At 36.5% G+C, this 21,155-nt stretch overlaps 5 protein-coding genes and 1 long non-coding RNA gene across 10 annotated transcripts; 2 read left to right on the forward strand and 4 right to left on the reverse strand.

Annotated features, from left to right (window-relative positions):
* The first annotated feature begins 60 nt into the window (after positions 1-60).
* On the forward strand, positions 61-6,353 carry LOC105210989 (H(+)/Cl(-) exchange transporter 5). Of its 4 annotated transcripts, none has more exons than XM_029040108.2 (14): positions 61-202; positions 616-735; positions 1,294-1,594; positions 2,678-2,704; positions 2,822-2,961; positions 3,030-3,233; positions 3,307-3,939; positions 3,999-4,216; positions 4,287-4,501; positions 4,560-4,810; positions 4,891-4,991; positions 5,050-5,213; positions 5,289-5,505; positions 5,616-6,353. In XM_029040108.2, exons 2-14 carry the CDS (start codon positions 649-651, stop codon positions 5,704-5,706), a joined length of 2,649 nt encoding a protein of 882 aa, XP_028895941.1. In that variant the 5' UTR covers positions 61-202; positions 616-648; the 3' UTR covers positions 5,707-6,353. The 4 variants fall into 4 exon arrangements, with proteins under 4 accessions (XP_028895941.1, XP_011180519.1, XP_011180528.1 ...); XM_011182217.3 differs by having other exon boundaries at positions 132-290; XM_011182226.3 differs by lacking the exon at positions 2,678-2,704 and having other exon boundaries at positions 132-290.
* LOC128921631 (uncharacterized) lies at positions 1,408-2,801 on the reverse strand. Its single transcript, XR_008471060.1, has 2 exons — positions 1,788-2,801; positions 1,408-1,693 (listed from the first exon to the last, which is right to left on the reverse strand). It is a non-coding gene; the product is annotated as an uncharacterized LOC128921631 (long non-coding RNA).
* LOC105211001 (uncharacterized) lies at positions 5,690-8,914 on the reverse strand. Its single transcript, XM_011182232.3, has 5 exons — positions 7,926-8,914; positions 7,561-7,831; positions 7,361-7,473; positions 7,200-7,277; positions 5,690-7,143 (listed from the first exon to the last, which is right to left on the reverse strand). The coding sequence occupies exons 1-5, from the start codon at positions 8,786-8,788 to the stop codon at positions 7,083-7,085; spliced, it is 1,386 nt and encodes a 461-aa protein (XP_011180534.1). The 5' UTR covers positions 8,789-8,914; the 3' UTR covers positions 5,690-7,082.
* A 487-nt stretch (positions 8,915-9,401) lies between these two features.
* On the reverse strand, positions 9,402-12,370 carry Gen (flap endonuclease GEN). The gene is made up of 6 exons (XM_011182234.3): positions 12,092-12,370; positions 11,690-11,999; positions 11,478-11,631; positions 11,273-11,408; positions 11,052-11,219; positions 9,402-10,941 (listed from the first exon to the last, which is right to left on the reverse strand). The coding sequence occupies exons 1-6, from the start codon at positions 12,247-12,249 to the stop codon at positions 9,486-9,488; spliced, it is 2,382 nt and encodes a 793-aa protein (XP_011180536.1). The 5' UTR covers positions 12,250-12,370; the 3' UTR covers positions 9,402-9,485.
* A 45-nt stretch (positions 12,371-12,415) lies between these two features.
* LOC105211004 (tonsoku-like protein) lies at positions 12,416-18,339 on the forward strand. 2 transcript variants are annotated; one of them, XM_054229763.1, is made up of 10 exons: positions 12,416-12,435; positions 12,659-12,753; positions 12,817-13,074; positions 13,130-13,301; positions 13,358-13,788; positions 13,860-14,387; positions 14,463-15,277; positions 15,336-16,132; positions 16,200-16,375; positions 16,498-18,339. In XM_054229763.1, the coding sequence occupies exons 2-10, from the start codon at positions 12,741-12,743 to the stop codon at positions 17,550-17,552; spliced, it is 4,245 nt and encodes a 1,414-aa protein (XP_054085738.1). In that variant the 5' UTR covers positions 12,416-12,435; positions 12,659-12,740; the 3' UTR covers positions 17,553-18,339. The 2 variants fall into 2 exon arrangements, with proteins under 2 accessions (XP_054085738.1, XP_011180541.1); XM_011182239.3 differs by lacking the exon at positions 12,416-12,435 and having other exon boundaries at positions 12,599-12,753.
* Positions 18,340-18,470: 131 nt separating this feature from the next.
* LOC105210980 (medium-chain specific acyl-CoA dehydrogenase, mitochondrial) lies at positions 18,471-21,081 on the reverse strand. Its single transcript, XM_011182205.3, has 4 exons — positions 20,895-21,081; positions 19,692-20,042; positions 19,194-19,629; positions 18,471-19,095 (listed from the first exon to the last, which is right to left on the reverse strand). Exons 1-4 carry the CDS (start codon positions 20,910-20,912, stop codon positions 18,644-18,646), a joined length of 1,257 nt encoding a protein of 418 aa, XP_011180507.1. The 5' UTR covers positions 20,913-21,081; the 3' UTR covers positions 18,471-18,643.
* Positions 21,082-21,155: the final 74 nt, after the last annotated feature.

The following is a 21,155-nucleotide window of genomic DNA, read 5'->3' on the forward strand; positions in this document are numbered from 1 at the left end:
CAAATGCTGAGAAACTGAATAAAAGCCAATATCATTTTCATTTTTGCAACAAATCTGATACAATACAATTTGCGCGGGCGCCAATTGGCCAATTGTACGCAGTTTTTAATTCAAACGAATATATTTTGTTCGAGACTGAAGCAACTCTGAGCATTACAAGTTTTAGGACGTCATTAGGTTTTTTCGTTCGTTTTGATCGTGTGTGAGTGCAAAGAAAATTTTCCATTTTCTCAAAATATATTTAGTGTTTTTTGCTGAAGTTTGCGCAATAATTAAATTTATTGAGATGAGTACGTGTTTTTAACTTATTTACTAAAATTGAGGTTTGCTAAGGACATACGCCATATTCATGTGAAATGTGTTGTAAATGAGTGCAGTAGTGCAAAACATAGTGGTCATTCGAGTTGGTATTTGGAATAAAGTTTTCTTTGTTTGAGAATCTTTAAACCAGGTTCAATTAAAAATATTTTACAATTGTGTCTTATAGTGGAATGTGGTCAATTTTTGTTATCAAAAATATATCCAAAAACCGATGTTTATTTTATTAATATGTACTGTACACTTTTCAATTAAGGATATGCGTATGTAACTAGCAGTATTTAATGTTTTTTCTAGTGGAATTGAATTGAAAGCATAAGTAAAATCGTTATGGAAAAATTTCCTTTGAAAGGCAGCAGGGAGATTGCAGCTGAAGGGAATAGTTACATTACGGCCTATCAGTCGGTATTGAAAAAGGTATGAGTTATACGCCTACTGTAAGTGATATTAGTGCATGATTGCGTATTTAAGAGGGAGTACAACAAAATCCCCCCAAAAAAAAATTATCATTGTTGGAGCTTAATAAAACAATTAAAAGAAAATACAATTATTACAAATTACCTTTCCTAATAAATTTGTTTACTCTGCAAAAGTGACATTAATTCAGACTGTAGACCAACAAATGTGTATTAGGGAGGTTATTTTTCTTACAGTCGATTTTCTATCGTTATTCATTTTCCGATTTACCAGAAGTATTTATAAGAATTTTTTTTCGTGACGTGGCAAATAAGTTCTAAAAATTCCTAAATTTTGTGTCAAAATTGGCACCATACATTAAAATTAGAATTCTTTAAACCTAGCAAGAAAAAAGTGAATAATGATAAAGCCCATAAATATTCCGCACAATTAATTAAGTGGCCAGGATTATTATATAAATTCTGATATACTAATAAATTAAAAAAAAAATTGGTTTAATTTTTATACTAAAGTTAGTGTAAATAGTTTATTGATAACAAATTACTTATATAATTTTAGTCGAATGGTCATTCGGGAGCCATAGGAGATATTACTGGTACTCAGGATCATCCATTGGCTACATCATCTCTAACTAAAGAAAGTAACGGCTCATCAGCTAAAACTACACTCACAGTTGCCGACGACGACGACGACGAAATGATCGACATCACACCACATTCAAGTCCCGGAGATGCGGGGCATTCGTCGAATTTTAATTACAAACGCCACACTTCGGCAGACTCAGATATGGAGGGAGATCACTACTCGCGAAACCATCATCATGTCCCAACACATAGCGCCTTCGGCGATACAAATGATAGTGAGTATTCGATATTCAAAGTTAATGTTTACATTTGCTGATACTATTATGTACACATCTGCCTATATATATATATGTACATATGTTCATCTATCATATCTGTATGTGGTTCAACGTACATAAGAGATGGATATAAATTAGTATTATTTTTTAGTTAAATGAAGTAATATTATTGGCTTAATTTTTTACTTACTTAAATGTATAGAAATAAATACAGCTAAGTATGTGTATATTCAAATCGTTAATTTTTTTATTGTTTTAGCATTTTATCTATCTGATTTTTTGTCTCGTATTAATGTTTAGGAAATATATATTATATAAAGCTTGCTTTTTATCGTATCTGCAAGTGTGAGATAGTAATTGTTGATCCACCGTGTAAATTATCAAAATATCAACAATTAGACTATTTGTTATCAGCTAAACATATTGCTTTTTTGTATGCTAATTTATTTTTGGCGCATTCAATTTACATTCTCATTAGCACTTTTTAGAAGCACAGACGTTGATTATTTTCATATTACACAGATTAATTTAATTAAAAGATAACTATACTCAGAGATAAATTAACACTCTGTGTGTTAGTATTAGTCCAAACAATTCTTATCCGGTTCGGAAAGTGTTTAAAGGGTCTAAAATGTCAACCCATGAAATGAAATCAGTCACGTCTCTATTTCGGTGTTCTGTGCTTTCTGTTACCAAAACTACCATGAACGTCTTCCACTCGATAAGTATGTCAGCTAAGCGAATTTGCTCACACAGAACCTATGCTATGGAAAGTCTTGGATATTAGATGTGTAAGATCACTAGCAAATGTATCTCACATTTCAGATAACAAGCAGCAATTGTTAAAAGTGTTATAATATCTTGCTGTGATATTCGTTCTGGTATTCAACGAAGTGTTTTAAAAATTTGACACTTGAACAAAGAGAGCAGCGTCATATGAATACTCATATACATATTTAATTGAAATATTCTTTTTCATTTCACCTTTCTATTTGATTATTCTTCTATATATGTCTACATGTATAATTTTGCGCGAACGAATATTTACGTTTATTAAATTTGTTCTTTTCATGGGTAAAGGTGGAATGGCGTTCTACGGTGTGTCGGGTAAGCAATTGAAAATACACATACATAAATATATAAATGTAAATTATAATATCTTAAAACTACATACAAACAGACAATTGTATTTACATATGAATATTACATTATTTTAATATGTAGATCCACACGACGACATACCGGGTATTGGGCAATACGATGATTTTCATACGATCGACTGGCAGCGTGATATTGCCCGCGATCGCATGCGACATCGCTATATAGTGAAAAAGCGGCAGGATTCATTGTGGGATTTGCTGAAGGTTTGCTGACTATATTGCTCTTCTGCTATTTCTAAATAATAAAATAATAAAATAATGTATTTTCACAGGGTGCTCATGACGCGTGGTCTGGTTGGCTTTGTGTCCTCTTTGTTGGCATTGCTGCTGGTTTCGTAGCTGGCATGATTGACATTGGCGCTAGTTGGATGTCCGATTTGAAGCATGGCATTTGTCCACAGGCTTTTTGGTTCAATCGCGAGCAATGCTGTTGGCCAACTAAGCAGTCCGTTTTCGAGGAAGGGAATTGTTCAACGGTAAATTGTGTGACATTGCGAGATAACGCGTACATAATGTGTATACTATATATTTTGTTTTTGTTGTTTAAAGTGGAAAACATGGCCTGAGATAATGGGCATGGATCGCAGTGGGACCGGTGCCTATATTGTCTCATACTTCTGGTTCATTTTGTGGGCTTTGATGTTTGCAGCATTAAGTGCTTCTCTAGTACGCATGTTCGCTCCATATGCTTGTGGCTCTGGTATTCCTGAAATCAAGACAATTCTTTCGGGATTTATTATTCGCGGTTATTTGGGAAAATGGACGTTATTAATTAAATCGGTTGGTCTCATGCTGTCTGTATCAGCGGGTTTAACATTGGGCAAAGAAGGCCCCATGGTACATATCGCCAGCTGTATTGGAAATATATTCTCCCATATGTTCCCCAAATATGGCCGCAACGAAGCTAAGAAACGTGAGATTTTATCCGCAGCTGCAGCAGCCGGTGTTTCCGTGGCTTTCGGTGCACCAATCGGTGGTGTTTTATTCTCACTGGAGGAGGTCTCGTACTATTTTCCATTAAAAACACTGTGGCGCTCATTCTTTTGCGCATTGATTGCTGCATTCGTTTTGCGTTCGCTAACACCGTTTGGTAATGAGCATTCGGTTTTATTCTTCGTCGAATACAATAAGCCCTGGATATTTTTTGAGCTTATACCATTCGTCTTCTTAGGAATAATGGGGGTAAGTATTTATCCTAATTGTTTCGTCATAACTTGTTTAATGTCTCCACAAAATAACAGGGTGTAATCGGCACAATTTTCATCAAAGCAAATTTATGGTGGTGCCGTTATCGTAAATTTAGTAAGTTAGGCCAATATCCCGTTGCTGAAGTGCTGGTGGTAACACTAGTTACTGGTATCTTATGCTTTCCCAATCCATTCACCCGAATGAATATGAACGAGCTTATTTACTTGCTGTTTAGTCAATGCTCTCCCGGCGACAGCACGAATCCACTATGGTAGGTACCAACAAATTTTTCAATATATTGCGTTAAATTGGCTTAACAAACAACATTTAATTTATTTCAGCGACTACAAGCGTATGAACATCACAAATGGGGCCACGTCTTCGATAGAAGTAACGGAACCGGGTCCTGGTGTATATCATGCCATTATCTTGCTGCTACTAGCTTTTGTGTTCAAGCTAGCCTTGGCTGTTTTCACATTTGGAATGAAAGTACCAGCGGGCTTATTTATACCCTCCCTTTTAATGGGTTCCATTATGGGCCGTATTGTAGGAATTGGTAAGCATTGATATGAGAACTTAATTAAACCTTCATTGAAATTTATATTTTTGTTTAGGTGTCGAACGCTTTGCGTACAGCTATCCAAATATATGGCTCTTTACGGGTGAATGTGTCAACGGTAAAAATCTGATTACACCCGGATTGTATGCAATGGTAGGCGCAGCAGCTACTTTGGGTGGTGTTACCCGCATGACAGTCTCATTAGTGGTAATCATGTTCGAATTGACTGGCGGTGTTGGTTATATAGTTCCCTTGATGGCAGCAGCCATGGCCTCCAAATGGGTGGGCGATGCTCTCGGTAGACAGGTGAGTTTATTTGCTGATAACGATTATCAAATAATTCTGTTAACAATTTGCTGATTTCCACGCTCTGGTCCTTATCACAGGGTATCTATGATGCGCATATAGCTCTTAATGGTTATCCATTCCTTGATAGTAAAGAAGAATTTGCACACACAACACTAGCAGCCGATGTAATGCAGCCAAAGTAAGTTGATATCGGTATTTCATAGAATCCATTTATTAATCTTCATTGTCATCTCTAGGAGAAATGAAACGCTCAATGTGATTACACAAGATTCTATGACTGTTGATGATGTCGAGACGTTGCTTAAGGAAACGGAGCACAATGGCTATCCAGTTGTGGTGTCAAAAGAAAGTCAGTATTTAGTGGGTTTCGTTCTGCGCAGGGATCTAAATTTGGCTATAGGTAAATTAACTTCGTTAATCCTTTTATCAAATAATGATAATAATAAGAGATTGCTGGATATTTGTGCTTCTACAGAAAATGCCAAACGTCTGATTGAGGGTATAACTGGCGCATCAATAGTATTATTCACGTCAGCATCAGCCGCAACACAAAATTTGGGACCACCGCCGCTCAAGTTGAAGAAAATACTTGATATGGCACCCATAACGGTGACAGATCAGACACCCATGGAAACTGTGGTGGATATGTTCAGAAAGTTGGGCTTACGACAAACGCTCGTGACACACAACGGGTAAATCACTTTTACAAATGTTTTAAAGCTTTATATCAATTTAACCACTAAATGAAAATTTAATTGACCTATGTTTCATTTTTGCAAACCAATATCTGCAATCTTATTAGACGTCTGCTGGGTGTTATAACGAAAAAAGATGTTTTGCGTCACGTCAAGCAAATGGACAATGAGGACCCAAATACTGTCTTATTCAATTAATTGGTAATACATATTTAGTCATCATTTAACAAGGTTCTTTTCAAAACTGGCGTCGGACGTCGTGATCTGTTGGCAATTCATCATCTAGGCGTACTCTTTGTTGTACCATAAATATATATAAATAGCCGAATTTCTTTCAATATCATTTTTGTTAGTCTATCCATACGTTTAGTATATATCATGTCATGCAGACATCTAATTATGTATTTAATTATTATATATTTGTATGATCAAAAGATTATTTATTGTATTATTTTTTGCAAACTCTGCAAGCGTATGCTGATAGGAAATTGTATTAACACTATATTTTGGCGGTGCCAAATTTGAAAAATTCAACATTTCAACGCTTAGATGATTTCATTATATGTACATGTATTTGTACGCGTTAAGTATCCGCTTTTTCCATTATACAAGTTTATATATATATTTTTGATATGTTTTATGTAAATTGTTAAATTTATATCTTTACAATTTTAATGTATTACTATCGATCTGATATTCTGCAAAGGAAACAACTTCATAATACTATATAGACGATTTTATGTAAACAGTAAGAAATTCTAGGATCATATAGCGTTAAATGTATCAATAAAATGTCACCATATATCAAATACACTCTCTGTGTATTCAATCTTGCATACATACACTCTTATTTACGAAAAAGGAACTAAAAAATATATACGTGAAAGAGCATGTATAATTGTATTGTTTTGTAAATCGTTTTGCTTTCTTGTAGCAAGGTAGAAAATACTAATATCGCTGATATAAGGCACATTTAAAATGCAATGTACAAAGCTCACAGGCAACAACTACCTTTTCTTTATTTTATTAAATTCCTATATAGTCTTCCTAGCACCGTTTTCGATCACAGGCATTTTTGTTTAATAAATTGTTTTAGGATTACTTCTCGAGCTAAGTGGGTCTTAGAAATTGTAACAAAAATATGTGTGTACATGTTTAATATTTTATGTCTGTGATTTGTTAACAAATTGAATTAAATGTTTGAATGTCTGATAATTGTATTGAAGAAAACGAATGCAAATTTTTATATTGTATCTATATTTTAAATAAATTATAAAAACACATTTTATTTTCAATACACTTGAATGATGAATGTGCGGTTATGAAGCTACTCATAAAAATTACAACTAATATTTGTGTATAAGTTTGGTAAACGAAGAAATAATTATAAACTCGTATGTATATAGTAAAATTATACACAATAAATTCCAATTATGATAAAATAATATTATTTATTATTGTTGTTTTTTACACATTGCAGTATTGGGACTAGCAAATTTCAGATGTTCCTTTAAAAAAAATATATATATATTTATAAACACATATATGTATGCCGAATTCTTCATTTGCGACATCTAATTTTCTATATAGAATATTTGGAAGTCATCTGCATAAAGCCCAGTGATTATCCAGTTTCTAAAAGGAAGCAATATTTACTGAATAAATCTGGATGTTTGGAATTCAATAATTACCCATTATCACTACATGCGATGAAATTCCCTTTGCCACGTAAAGCACCTTCAACAACGGTATGAACTCCACTGACTATGCTGCAAAATCAGAAATCAAATATGTATGTGGGTGTGAGTGCATGCGGATATTTAAATATTGAAAAAGTGTGATTGTGGTTTACTTATAGCACTCCAAAGAGCCATCACTTCCGGGAGAATATATAACATGTCCATCCTTAGAACAGGCAATTGTAGTCTTGAATGGCAAAGGAATTCGTGTAACCTCCTGATTTTCCTTTGAATACAAATGTACATATTTAGGTATGTTAATAGATGATAGTTCGAAATAATCTTAAAATAAAAATAGTTGTGGCTCTCTCACCTCTTCTATATGTGGTATACTGTGGTAAACGACTTGTCCGCTTAAATCACAACTTATAACCGTTTGACAGCCATTGATCACGGTTTTTATTAATGTTGAGATCATAAATGAATGTTTTTTCAACGGCACAATTTCCATTTGTTTTCGCATTGTACTGAAACTGGTTATAGTGCACAAATATATCGAGCCATCCTTGACACCAACTACGAAGGTATTGGAACTCAAAGAAACGGCCGCTGTAATCTCGCTGGGTTGCACTTTTAGTTGGAAGCTATGAGAATATACATGGAGAGTAATATGTTAGACATGACTTCAATAAGATTGTTATAATATGATATTAATAATTATAGAAAATGGATGCTCACTCATTTTCCATTAGCAATTCTTTGCCCACAGCCCAGCTTATGATAAAACCATTGGAATGAAAACTAAGCAGACGATTTTCGCTTGACCAGCACAACACCACAGCAGAACCATGAAGGGATGATGCACAGCAGAGTTCGTCAATTTCATATGAACTGACCGAATTCCCTCCATTCCATGTATTATTATTTCCAACTCGATTATTTGATCGACAGCCCCATACGTGTATGTCACCGTCCAGAGTGGAGCCAGCAAATATGCTCTTATTATATGTATTCGTACTCATAGAACCTAGGCATGCCTTAAGCGGAACACTTTTGCATTCAGCGTAAGCAACTAGATTTCCAGTTTGTATGCGTTTGGGTACGAACAGCTTCAGGGTTTGCTGCAAATGATCACACCAGTTGTCATGTGGTGATTTGGTGCTTACTACCAGCATGGGTGCATTGTTTGTGTGCACCGACAACCATGTTGCGATGCCTTGTGAATTTTCCGCTCCTCCGAAGGTAATCTTCTGATATAATTGTATGTTCAAATTTTCACTGAAAGAGGTAATAGCGTTCTGAACACCTTCATCATTGTCATTTAAGGGAGTAGTTCCTTTGAGTAGCTGTGCCTCAACAGCGGGATAAATTTTCCTTAACCACGTCGCAAGTTTTTGATCGTCTAGATGTCTATCCATTGAGGTGGAAAGTTCTGTTTGTGTGCTTGTGTGTGAATGAAGAGTCGTTTCCACAGATTTATCCTGACAACTTGCTTCCATGTCGGTGCTTACACAAGCCTCGACCACTTTACATTGCTTCCCCAACTGTTGTGTTGGTAAAAATTCCAGAATTTCTGAGGAGTATTCAGATAACTCATCCATTTTTTCACTATTTTGTATATTGTTGAATTACAAAAGCTATTCACTCAAAAAATATAAATGAAACTACATACAATTGAATAGAAGACTAAAACAAATGCTTTGTGATTGATATTGTATAGTGTTTCCCTGGAAACCAAATGCTACAACGAAAATAATATACGGATGTCACGGAAGTCATAATAAGAAAAGGAAATTCCAAGCATGATTATAAACGGAAATAATATTTTATGACAACGAATTCAAGGATTCATACATTTATATGGGAATATTAAATATTATAATATATATGTATGATCTTCTTGCAGACCCATGTGGTGATGGCTTGAAGATGTGTGTTTCATTTACGAAAGAGCTAAATTAATCAATTTTTGTTGATCAAATCAATATCAAATATATATATTTATACAAAGTATAAGTGATGAAATGTGCGAAACTGATTAGCAAAAACTATATTAATATATAAACCAAATAAATGTTAGCATTTTCATATAACAATTTTTTAAAAGTGTGGCACAGAGCGTTTTTTAAGATAGTGTGAGTCAGCGTATGCATATTTGAATATAATATAACGAATATTGACTAATCCAACTTGACAATAACGCACAAAATCACATTATTTTTATTAACACACTGTCTGCGTTTATTATAAACGTATTCGATTACAAATAAATAAGTACAAATCGGATAAAAGTAAATATCAACAGTCGTCACTGCTTTCGCTTATAATTAAGACATCATCTGGAGCGTTGCAAATCGATTTCATTGTTGGTTTTTTTAATATGCTTAAATCCATTAACTTTTCAAATTCATCATTCTCAATATTACTTTTATTAAAGAAATAGCTTATATTTTGAGCATCTTCACTTTCTGACGAAACACTCATATGCATTTTATTTGGCTGCTGCTCGCTTACATTTAAGCAATGTGGAAAATTTTGCTCTACAAAACGATCTACATGAGACTTCAGTTTTGGTGAGGTTGTTGTGTTGTTGGTAAACAAATTTAGTCTTTTCGCCTTTTCCGCTAAGCTATGAATTTTGTCACGCTTTGCATTTACTAAAGCATCGAAGCTGTCATCTAGTGACATCCGTTTTTGTAAGGGAGTGCCATTTGTACCACTTTGTGAACAAATGGACAAATTTCTTTTTTTAGTTATTAAATCCAAATCATCTTTAATGCTCCACTCATTCAGTAAAATGCTTAAATTTTCTGTAACTGGTTCATAGTGCAACGGTCGCCCTTTATGTGAGGTAATTTTGACAACCCGATCAGGAGCATTCACGATTCCTCGTACAATATCTGAAATATCATGTGCCATCTCATCGCAATCACTTTCTAAATCGGATGGTAAAGTTTTCGTAACTGGAGTGGAGCACTGTGTTAATCTGTACAGATCCTGATTTTTAATAGGAGTACCATGTTCAGAAGATATCTGTTGTTGCTGAAAGAATTTGTCAATCAATTGAATACCTTTTTTGTTCGTAGATTTCGTTTTTTTGCTGGCTTTTGGTTTGATGGTCTTTGCTACTTCTTCGGTAGCACTTATTAAGTCGGTTAAATTTTCAAGCGAACTTAGTATAGCTTTAGAAGGCGCTTTGCCCTTTCGGCGACCTTTTGTTACTTTTGATGGTTTTTCCTTGGATTTCAGAAAAGCTTCAACCAATTCCGGATAAGCATTTTCAACCAAATAAAGTGGTTCTATGGTACTCCAAAGTCCAAAAAGACCTTTCGTATTTTCTTTTTCGAATTCCTGCAGCTGAATGTTTGGTATCAAGCCATTAAAAAACCCGTTCTGATCTTCCCAAATAATTTCCAGGCTGATTACTCCTCGTACAGTTCGTTTTTTTACTATTTCTTTGATTGATATATAATGGACCGCATCGAAATTTGTACCTTTTTTCATGTTTCTTACTTGCCAACGCGTTAAAAGTGGTAAGAACTTCTGAAAGCAATAAATTTCTGCCCATTGCAGCAGTTTCCCAATTTGCTTTATAAATTTTACTATATTTGGCTGTCTCCAAGTCAAATTTAAAGTGGGAATTGTGGGAGGTTCGTTGAGGAATTCAGAAATAATTTCTTCTGATGGAAATGACGGGTCAGTCATTGCTTTCTTACGTAAAGAAAGTTCTGCTTTCAGAGATAAACGCTCCTCTCTGTTAGAAAATATATGTTTTCATATCAAAGACATTTTGAATAAATAGTTTTTGCAAATTGAAAGTGTTTCGAAGTGAATTGTGAAAATAAACAATGTGGTTGTACTTACTTCCACAAACTTTCATCACAACCCCGATTAGTACGGCAAATTCCACATCCGCTCTTTGTATGACTTTGCGTACGCCCCATGTGTCCGCAATTGTTGCAAATCAATTTATCATCAACTCGCATTTCTAAAGCGGTATATTTACTGTCCTCTTGACGCCATGATCTTATCCTAAGAATACAACTTTATATATGTATAAGACGCATTATAATGACTTACTATACCTTTCCAATATTTCCTGTTCTTTGTACTTATTGAACAACTTTAAAACGCCATCACGCCCAATGCCCCCTATCCCTTCAGGACAATAATCACAGCCACAGAGTAGTGCCATTACAATTGTTTTGTTTTGACCAAAATCTGATGAGTTATATAAATTTTATGTATGAAATATAATCTGGTATGAGAAATATAAATATTTGCACGAACCCATTTTTCCTTGTATTTGTTGCATGTCATAGATATCTACTGCTCCGCCTTGAGCTGCTTGTGCACCCTGAGTAGACACAGAAAAATTACGATAGACACGTATAGCGCCGTAAGCAAAGCAGTCTGAATCTTGGCTAATTACCCCATCAACTAACTACTAAAAACAATATAGGAAATAGAGAAACTAAAAAACATATGCGTTTACTTCATACCCCTTTTTTGTTCAGAAACGCGCAATAGGCTTCGGCTTCGCCTGGCGCTTGAAAACATTGTATTCCCATTGACTGTAATAAGGTTTCGCATTGTTTCAATACATGGTTAAATCTTGTCCGTCCTCTCTCCTTTTCTTTGGCTTCTGTTGGCTGTTTCTCTAATTTATTTTTCATAGGTTTGGTACCACGGAATTGCTGCTCAGAACGTTTTGAAATTATTTGGCTCTTTAGCTTGGGAGCTTGACCCTCCAGGATAAACACCGGAGTCACATCCTCCCATATCAAATAACATGTCCGAAAGAATAGATTTCTTTGGAGGGAATAAAAAAATAATAATAACTAAACTTATATATAAGATCAGTGGTTTTAAAAATAAAGACTCAATGATATATATTAGCTTACTTCAAATGCTGTCTGGGGTGCACAAAATAATCGACCACATTTAAACTTTCACAAATCCAGCCGGCCAGGTCGATAGCAACTTTTTTTCCTCGTAATTCACATAAAGGTTTCCTCTCAGCATGAGGCGTTAACACCGACCATAGATCTTTTACTCCCATTTTTAAACAATACTGATTTGAAAAATATTTACAATTATTTTAAATTGAATTGAAAATTCTTTGGCGGTTTTTCGTTTAAAATAAACTATTTCTATAGTGTGAAAAATCATAACAAAATTGAACTGTCACTTGAATCTTCTGCTAACCCTGTTGGAATTTCGCACAGCAAATTACTAAGCAATGATGGTCTGTGTTAGCTTATTGTCTTTTTCATATTTTCATATTTAATATTCATGTAGTTATAATGGTTTTCAGTTAATATGTTTGAACAATTTGTTAGTTGTTTTTTTATACTTAATTTTAACTAAAAATTTAATTGTTATCGATAATAATAACACTGATCGATTATGTCGAAATACATCTGAAATACCACCATTCCTGATTGTTTACGAAATTTGCGCCAAACTAGCAATGCTAGCAAATTAAGTAAAGTAATATTTTGCAAAAGTCGTTTATATAAATAGATGCAGTTGAAGTACAAGCAGTGACTTATGGATGAAAAAAGTAAGTGATGATAACAACATATTTTGTTGTGAATTTGAGTACTTATAGGTATTACATTGCTAGAATATATCAAGCGGAAGGAGAAGGCGCGAAGTGACGGCAATAATCAACAATTGGCTGTTTGTTGCAACAATTTGGGCGATTTCTACAATCAGCAGGGTAAATATCAAAATGCAGTGCGCGAGTATCAACAGGAGGCAGAAATTTACGCAAAACTGGGGAAAAAACTGGAAATGGCGAAAGCGAACAGAATGACAGGGGAAATGTTTATGTTGCTTAGTGAATTTGACCAAGCCAAAGAGCACATAAACCTTTATCTGGGTAAGTGTGTTTAAATAATAGATAAATAATAATTAATTTGAACAATAATTTCAAGATATTGTCAAAAGACTCCATAATAAGGTGGAAGAGCAGCGCGCTTACGCTACATTGGGACGGGCACACTTGTTGCATGGACAAAGCACCACAGAAAGTGCAGCATCGACCGCTATGGATCAGTTGAGGCAAGCGGAACGTGCTTTCCTTAAGAGTTTGCTTTTGATAAAGGAGTGAGTTTTGGGTGCAACGTTCTTTAACTAAAGCTAATTTCCATTATTTTGTTAAGACTTTCTGGACAAATATCGAAACAGGAACAATTGGATATGCAAGCCCGTTGCTATCTTAACATCGGTGTTGTGAAAGAGCATATGGAAGAATTCGAAGAGTCAATTTCGTATATAGAAAAAGCTATAAAAATCAGTAAATCGCATGACCTATTTGAATTAACACATTTATGCTACATTTCGATGAGTTTGCTATATTTTTACAAAAAGCATGACTCGACATTAGCTTTACGCTACTGTAATTTAGCATTGGAGGTGGCGAAACGTCTGCCGAACAGGGTCAAAAAGATTTGCGAAACACTCATTACGAAGTCGGAGATTTTAATTAAAGATGGCGATTTTGCCAGCGCCAAACAAATATTAACTAAAGCGTATAAAAAAAATACACCCGATGAAAACGATCGAAATGCGATTGAGAAGTCACTACGTGTTGGTAAGCATTTATGCGATCTATCTTTTTCAGTCTTAAAAACTATTTTTCTTTTTCATTCCTTCCTTTCTTAGTCGTAAAGATTTGTCAAATTTTGGACGAATTGGTCACAACGAGTTCTTTAGATTATTCAAAACGTAAGAGTTTATATGAGAAACTTGGTGATGGGTGCTGCCAACTTCAAAACTACTCTAAAGCTATTGAGTACTACCATCTAATGTTAAGTTGCGCTGAGAAAAACCTGGAACCAGAGAAAAATTTAATACCAATATATGTGAGTCTCTATCAGACTTACAAAGACAATAAAGAATATGACCAGGCGCTGGTGTATCTGTGGAAAGAATACGAGCTTAATAAAGATAATCCGTCAGAGGCATTTTCTACCCTTTGTGCAATCGCCGAAGTGTGCGAACGCCAGAGACAATCGTTTTGGACCATACAGGATATTTATCAAAAGGCAAAGCAGCAAGTGGCGAAAAACACTAACGAACGAGAGCGAGCTAAACAAGAACGTGTGGTGTTTGTGCGTTTGAAGAGATTAATGTTAAAACACAAAATGCAAATGCTGGCAGATGAACTGCTGGCGGAAGCAAAAGAGAGAGGTGAAAATATCACCAACACGTTGTATTTTTTATTTAGTCTGTTTCAATTTTTTATTTTTCTATTTCCATGCGCAGGGATACAAATACAACTTTACGACGAAGGAAATAGTGACACTGAGTCAGAGGCGGATACAGCTACAGTCAATGAGGAAAATACGCCAGAGCTTGGCGATGATGTATGTCTTGATGACCTAACTGATTCAGATATGAGTGACTTAGATGAGACAGAAAAACCACGGCCGCATCGAGCAACGCGTGGAGTACGCGCTCTTACAATAAAGCGTAACAATAAAGGCGAAACCCAGTTGCATCAGGCGTGCATAGCGGGAAACATAGAGCTGGTACGCCGACTGCTTGATCAAGGTCACGTGGTAAATGTGCGCGATCATGCTGGTTGGATTCCTTTACATGAGGCGTGCAATCATGGATTTCGGGATATAGTAGAGTTACTATTGGATCGTGGGGCAGCTGTTGCCATTAATGATAAAGGCGGCATAAGTTGTGATGGAATAACCCCACTTTATGATGCCTGTTCGAATGGATTTCTCGATGTTGTGGAACTGCTTTTAGATCGTGGCGCGGACACCGCAATTAAAACAGATTTTGGGGAAACTTGTATGAATGGTTTGGATAAATGGCGACGTTCAGCCACAATAACCGATGGTGAACAAGCGCATTATGAAGTTATTAGGTCTAGGCTGCTGGCAACACTTTCGAAGACAGGAATTTGTAAGAAATCTGCAGCACCCTTGACAAATGCACAAGTTGAGTCTGCAACAGATGCTGAATCGGATTGCGGTGACACAACTCTCGTGGAGGAGGAATTATATAGTAGCGGTAGAAAACGTATTAGCCTAAATCGTTCAAGTGAAAATAAAAAAGATTCAAAGGTACACCACATGTTTCTGTTTCTTGTTTAGAATTTCACTTATCACCATTTTATTGCAGGAGTCGAAAAAAAAGTCCCCACGTGACAAATCTGCTGGTATGGAATACAAAACAGTAATGGCACAGTTGAAACATCCGAATCGTTCAAACACATTTGAAGTAGATACCTTTGAGGGCTTAAGCTGCGGAACGAGTTCTTCAACTTCGCTAAAATCTCGACGCAGTGCATTATTGACCGAAGATGAAATAGATGATAACGATTGGCTAGTTGATGATTTAGGTCCCGAACGCAAAAAACGCCGTTTCCACACACCAATCAAAGAAATCGCCTCCACATCTAAAGAAAATATACACAGCGATTCAAAGAGTTCCACATGGAGTGCAGATGACGCTCTGGCACCTGACGATGCGTTTCAAGTACTTCTTGAAGCTGCAACTGCTACGACCAAACAACAACGTAAAAGCCAGACAAGAAAATTACGTTTATCCGGTTCGTCCAGCGTTAGCAGTTGTTCGAATTTGTCAATCGTCAGAGGAAATAAGACCAAGCATCAATCGTCATTACTGGAAAATGGCTTTTGCCGCTTTCGCAGCGAGAGCCCTAGATCCGGTGATGAGTCCTTTGATGTGCTGCCAACAACAAATGAGCCCGATTCAACAACGACATCTATACATTTGCTGATATCGCCCTCAAAATCATCACCAATTAAAGTGCAAGCAACACAAGTCATTCCAACAACGATTTCATTCAAAATTAAAGTTGAAAATGAATTGTTGTTAGTGCCCGTTGAACGAAAAAAACTGAATGACATTAACATACGCTGGCTGGCGGAGGAGGCGGCAAGGCGCTATTACAAGTATGTAGCTTAGATCGCCAAAAGTGGTAACAAGTAACAATAATATGTATATATGAAATCCACACAGCTTAGTTGGTTTGAAGCCAGTTTTACGCTTAAAAACCGCCGATGGTTTTGCTTACGAAGAGAATGATTCACTGAATGTGGCGCTGGAGCAGAATATGATTTTGGCAACAGTGTTGGACTGGCAGATTTCACCGCTGGGTCAGCGTTACAAAGAAATGTGTCACCAGCTAAAGAAAGGTGATTACAATTTCAAGGAAAATATTTTTTATCCGCTAAGTATTGCCAGTTGCAACTGCAATGCATTTAAGCAAATCAAACTACTTGAGCAATTCAGTTGTGAACGCTTACATTATTTACAGATGTTAACAGTGAAGTATTGTCCGCATTGGAGCAGACACAGACATCGAATATAATTTGCTTAGCTGATTTTTGGCTCCTGCCGCCAATCACCGAGCCCATATTCAAGGCAGTGCTGCATCAAGCTAATCTGCGAGTTATCAATTTACGAAATAATTTCATACAAAACGAGGGCTGTCGCCAGTTGGCCAAATCGTTACCCACGCTCAAACAGCTGAAAACGTTGAATTTGGAAGGCAACCTTATAACTGCGGAAGGTGTTGAGGCTCTGCTCTCAACGCCAAGTGGGCTGGAAGAACTCGAAGAGCTGAACTTGAGTCAAAATCCTTTGGGCAATGACAGTTTAAGAATTTTGGAAAGATTTTGCAGCAGCAGTGCCGCCAAATCGCTGCAACAACTGTCGCTATCGAATTGTAAATTAACGAATTTGTATGACTTTGATTTGGCTTTCTTCCAATTGAGTGCCGTTGATTTCAGCTATAACAAACTTACGAGTGATTCCTTGCGTAAGCTTTTAGCGAAGTTAAATGCATCTCGCCTCAAGGAGCTTAATCTGAGCTATATGCAGGAATGCACACCTGCAGACGAACGCAAGCCGGCCTTGAATGCAGAATATATCACGTCCTTCTTTGAAAGCGGCACGTGCGAGAAGTTTCGACGCGTCAGGCTTTGCGGCTGCCACCTAAGCGATCTGAATATGTACAAAATAACTGAGAATCTTCAAAAGGCCTGTGATTTAGATCTACTTGACGTGAGTGATAACAACAAATTAAGTGGCGCCACTTTACTGACGGTATTGTCTAAGATACCGCACTTGCGGAGGTTATGCGCGTTGAATTGCGCGCATTTTGTGGACGAGGAACGCTTGGAGAAAATGCAGCAACTGAAGCAGATTCCCAGCTTTGTATCGCTAACTCTAGGCGACAGATGCAATGAATATGAGCCGCGGCTGCGCAGCTTGTGGCAATCACATTGGGGCGATAAGGCGCAAATAAAAACATATTCTGGATGTTTACTATTGCATATAAACGAAAAGGATTTGCTTCAGAATTGGTGATAGAGAAACAGTTGATTTCACGCGCAGTTCTGAGGACAACACATTTTCACTGCCGATAGCTGGACATCGATATCATAATGTTTTTGGGCTGTTTTGTCTGGATATAGTGTGTGTCTTCTGGTAATGATCCGAGTATTTGGATTAACGTAAGTGTTCATATGCTTATAATAAAGGATACTTTGGTAGTTATCGTTAGATATTAGTATTATTAAAGAACAAATTTGTACATATTACGAATAAATTAAATTTTGTTACGGATTAATTAATTTGGACATGGATTAAAAAAAAACATAAACCGTAATAGATGAGCTCCTTTATTATTGTTGTGAACCAATTGGTCCCTTCTACGTACGAAATCCATATTTAATCTGTTTATCGCACCCTTGAAGTGGTATAAAGGTCATATAAATCTTGAAAGTGAGAAACTCAAAATTATTATGAGCCATATGACGCAGTTAATAGGTGTGCTCTATTTTCCATAGAACACATCGCCGTCGTTGAGTGTGATGTCGTGGCAGCCGCGTACAGAGTCTAAAAAATCTCATTGAAACTGTTAAAAGTACGAATTTATATGATCGTCACTGTATATAAAACATTTTCTTATGTATGTATGCATATGTTCTATTAACTGGACCCCGTTATCAGTAAATAAATAAAATCTGGTACTCCAGCGATAACAAATGCTCCACTAAGTGTAGACATGTATAAATAACTACCCCCAGTCGGACAACAATATTGCGGTTGTCGTAAAGGTTGAGCTGATAAGCACCGAGGGGCGGGGGCTTAGTCAGTTCGGATTGAACATTGAACTTGTTCATTAACACGTTTTATATAAAGTGCTCATCAAAATGAAGAATGTAAAAAGATAAGCAATTTGAATAATGAATAATGAAAGAAAGAGTCTAATAAAAATTTAAATTAAGTTTAATTGTATAATTTATTTCTTTTGACCTACATACATATATATTTTAATTGTATATTTCTTATTCCATATGATTACTTGTAACAATCAAGCAGTTCGTAAAAAACTTACATAAATTTCATTTAGATCTTTCATTACATATTTTATATAAATAAATATATTTCCTAACTTATTTGGCCGACTGTTTGGCCTCCTCGAACATATTTCTGGAGATGATCAGACGTTGAATTTGCGATGTACCTTCGTAAATTTGGTAAATTTTAGCATCGCGCATCAATTTCTCGACGGGATATTCGGTGTTGAAGCCGTTGCCACCGAAAATCTGTACTGCATCGCTGGCAATCTTGTTCGCCATATCTGCCGCATGGCACTTGGCTATCGAAGCGTAGTAGCTGTTGCGACGGCCTTGATCCACTTCCCATGCGGACAAGCGGTAGGCCAGGCGAGATGTTTCCACTCCGATCGCCATGTCGGCGAGCATGAATTGTACAGCTTGATGATAAGCGATTGGCACGCCGAACGTTTTACGTTCCATTGAGTACTTCAGTGCCTCGTCTAAGCAACGTTGCGCCAAGCCGACAGCGCCAGCAGCAACTGGTGGGCGTGTCTTATCGAAAGTACCTAAAGAGATATAAAAACATTACATTATATTAATCAATATTTTATCTACTTAATTGGATAGGAAAAAATAGTCGTCGACAGTCGTCGCCTGTACTCACCCATGGCAATTTTGAAACCGGCACCTTCACCAATCAACACATTCTCCTTTGGCACACGCACATCTTCGAATGTGATGCCGCGTGTGTCAGACGCGCGTTGACCCATATTTTGTTCCTTACGACCAGGCGTAAGGCCGGGTGTGTCACGGTCGACAATGAAACCGGTAAAGGCTTTAGAGGCAGGGGCTTTCGGGTCGGGATTGGTGCGCGCCAACACGAAGTACCAATTGGCAACACCACCGTTTGTGATCCACATTTTCTGCCCATTTAAAATGTACTCGTCGCCTTTGCGCTCAGCTTTCGTTCGAATGCCATTAACGTCGGAACCGGCACCAGGCTCTGTAACCGCGTATGCGGCCACTATCGGCTCCTCCAATAGGCGACCTAAATATTTCTTCTTCTGTTCTTGGTTACCACCAATGATAACTGGTGTTTGCTGTAGATAAATAAAAAATCGATCATACCAGAAGAACTATGAACTGTCACTTATTTACTTACACCCAAACCACTCGCTTCTAGGGCTGTCATGATACCGGTGCAACCGTATGCCAATTCTTCGGCTATCAGACAACTGGTGTAGCAATCGATATCCATACCACCGATATCGGCTGGTATATGGTTGTTCATCAAGCCCAACGACCATGCCTTCTTGATAATATCCCATGGGTATTCGCCAGTTTTGTCATGATGAGCCGCCACCGGTATAATTTCCTCGCGCACAAATTTCCGTGTAAGCTCCTGCATTTGTTTCTGGTCTTCGGTAATGCCAAAGGAGGGTCCATTTGGTGAGACATGAGAAAGTGCTCCATAACTGCGGGATGCCAATTGGCGCAGAGGCGTGGCTGTGAGCTAAAAATAAATAAATATAAATTTAATATCCAAGCTGTATTGCTGTCGCAACAACATAAAATAATTTCAAAGATTTGTGAATAAATTAGCGTTCACACCGGTTATATAAATTCCATTGTTTGTCATGAGTACGTACGGGTTGGAAAGTGCTTCGATATGAATCGTTTTATAATTTTAATTTATAAAATAGAGCGAAAATTTTTAAATCTATATGAATGTATGCTGAGAATTTATACAATAATTATTTAAGGCTATATGTGGCTTAAAGACATTTGTTTTCCTATTATTATTTCAAATTAAACTCAAGTACCCCTGACTTTATACTTCATATATACATAAACGTACAAATTTCTTATTTGATTTTGTGTTGATTAGATATAGTACACATATGTGTACATATGTATGTCAATATCTGTGTATTCTTTATTGTACTCGTATAAAGTATTTATCATCATACCTTCACACAAGGTTTGGTATCTCTAATAAACAAGTTGGCCCCCAATCAGACTTTCGAAGCAACAAATTCTCGTATAAGTTAGCGGTTATTATCAAGTGAAGGGGTCAAAGTACAGAATTGACGCATATAAACAAATAAACAAACAAATAAACAAACAACAACTACTTGCTTGGTTTGCTCACGTCACTTTATTGCACACACACCCACATTCCCTTCTATATTCGCGTACATATACATATGTATTTGTTCATATGTACGCACACTTGTCCTAAAAACGAAATTTTATTTGAAATATTTCACAAAATTCTGCTCTTCGGCTGGTTTACAAAAGTGGTTTTACTTACTTCTACCGATCTTCGCTTAACAATCTGATCATAATTCACCCGTATTCTTACCTTATTTAGAAAGGCCATCGCTGTTTGTGATTGCGCAAATATAATTTATTAAAATGTTGCAAATTAGCAAGAAATTAGACCTAGTGAAATCTAAATGCCGACGAACGTACGTATGCTGTAACACGGTGCTGTATGTGAGGTGGCTTGTTCCCGACTATGCTACGTCGCGAATTCGAATAAAAATAAATTTGCTCAGCACTCTTGCTTTATTATTGAAAGTCAGTGCATCGGATTTGGACTTTGGAACTGTGCGCTCTGTGT

Source organism: Zeugodacus cucurbitae, chromosome 4 (assembly GCF_028554725.1).
Source record: "Zeugodacus cucurbitae isolate PBARC_wt_2022May chromosome 4, idZeuCucr1.2, whole genome shotgun sequence".
NCBI classification, from domain to species: domain Eukaryota; kingdom Metazoa; phylum Arthropoda; class Insecta; order Diptera; family Tephritidae; genus Zeugodacus; species Zeugodacus cucurbitae.

Coding starts and splice junctions, on each gene's coding strand:
- LOC105210980 (XM_011182205.3), bottom strand. Junction 19,630..19,691: donor TAGAAGCGAGTGGTTTGGGT/GTAAGTAAATAA, acceptor ATTTATCTACAG/CAAACACCAGTTATCATTGG. Junction 19,096..19,193: donor CGGTTTCAAAATTGCCATGG/GTGAGTACAGGC, acceptor ATATCTCTTTAG/GTACTTTCGATAAGACACGC.
- LOC105210989 (XM_029040108.2), top strand. CDS start 649: ATGGAAAAATTTCCTTTGAAAGGCAGCAGGGAGATTGCAGCTGAAGGG. Junction 2,962..3,029: donor CATTGTGGGATTTGCTGAAG/GTTTGCTGACTA, acceptor GTATTTTCACAG/GGTGCTCATGACGCGTGGTC. Junction 4,992..5,049: donor GCCGATGTAATGCAGCCAAA/GTAAGTTGATAT, acceptor TGTCATCTCTAG/GAGAAATGAAACGCTCAATG.
- Gen (XM_011182234.3), bottom strand. CDS start 12,249: ATGGGAGTAAAAGATCTATGGTCGGTGTTAACGCCTCATGCTGAGAGG. Junction 11,632..11,689: donor CGTTTCTGAACAAAAAAGGG/GTATGAAGTAAA, acceptor TGTTTTTAGTAG/TTAGTTGATGGGGTAATTAG. Junction 11,409..11,477: donor ACAAATACAAGGAAAAATGG/GTTCGTGCAAAT, acceptor ATAACTCATCAG/ATTTTGGTCAAAACAAAACA.
- LOC105211004 (XM_054229763.1), top strand. Junction 13,075..13,129: donor GCACATAAACCTTTATCTGG/GTAAGTGTGTTT, acceptor AATAATTTCAAG/ATATTGTCAAAAGACTCCAT. Junction 13,789..13,859: donor TGAGAAGTCACTACGTGTTG/GTAAGCATTTAT, acceptor TTCCTTTCTTAG/TCGTAAAGATTTGTCAAATT.
- LOC105211001 (XM_011182232.3), bottom strand. CDS start 8,788: ATGGATGAGTTATCTGAATACTCCTCAGAAATTCTGGAATTTTTACCA. Junction 7,278..7,360: donor GGCTCTTTGGAGTGCTATAA/GTAAACCACAAT, acceptor CTGATTTTGCAG/CATAGTCAGTGGAGTTCATA. Junction 7,144..7,199: donor ATCGCATGTAGTGATAATGG/GTAATTATTGAA, acceptor GCTTCCTTTTAG/AAACTGGATAATCACTGGGC.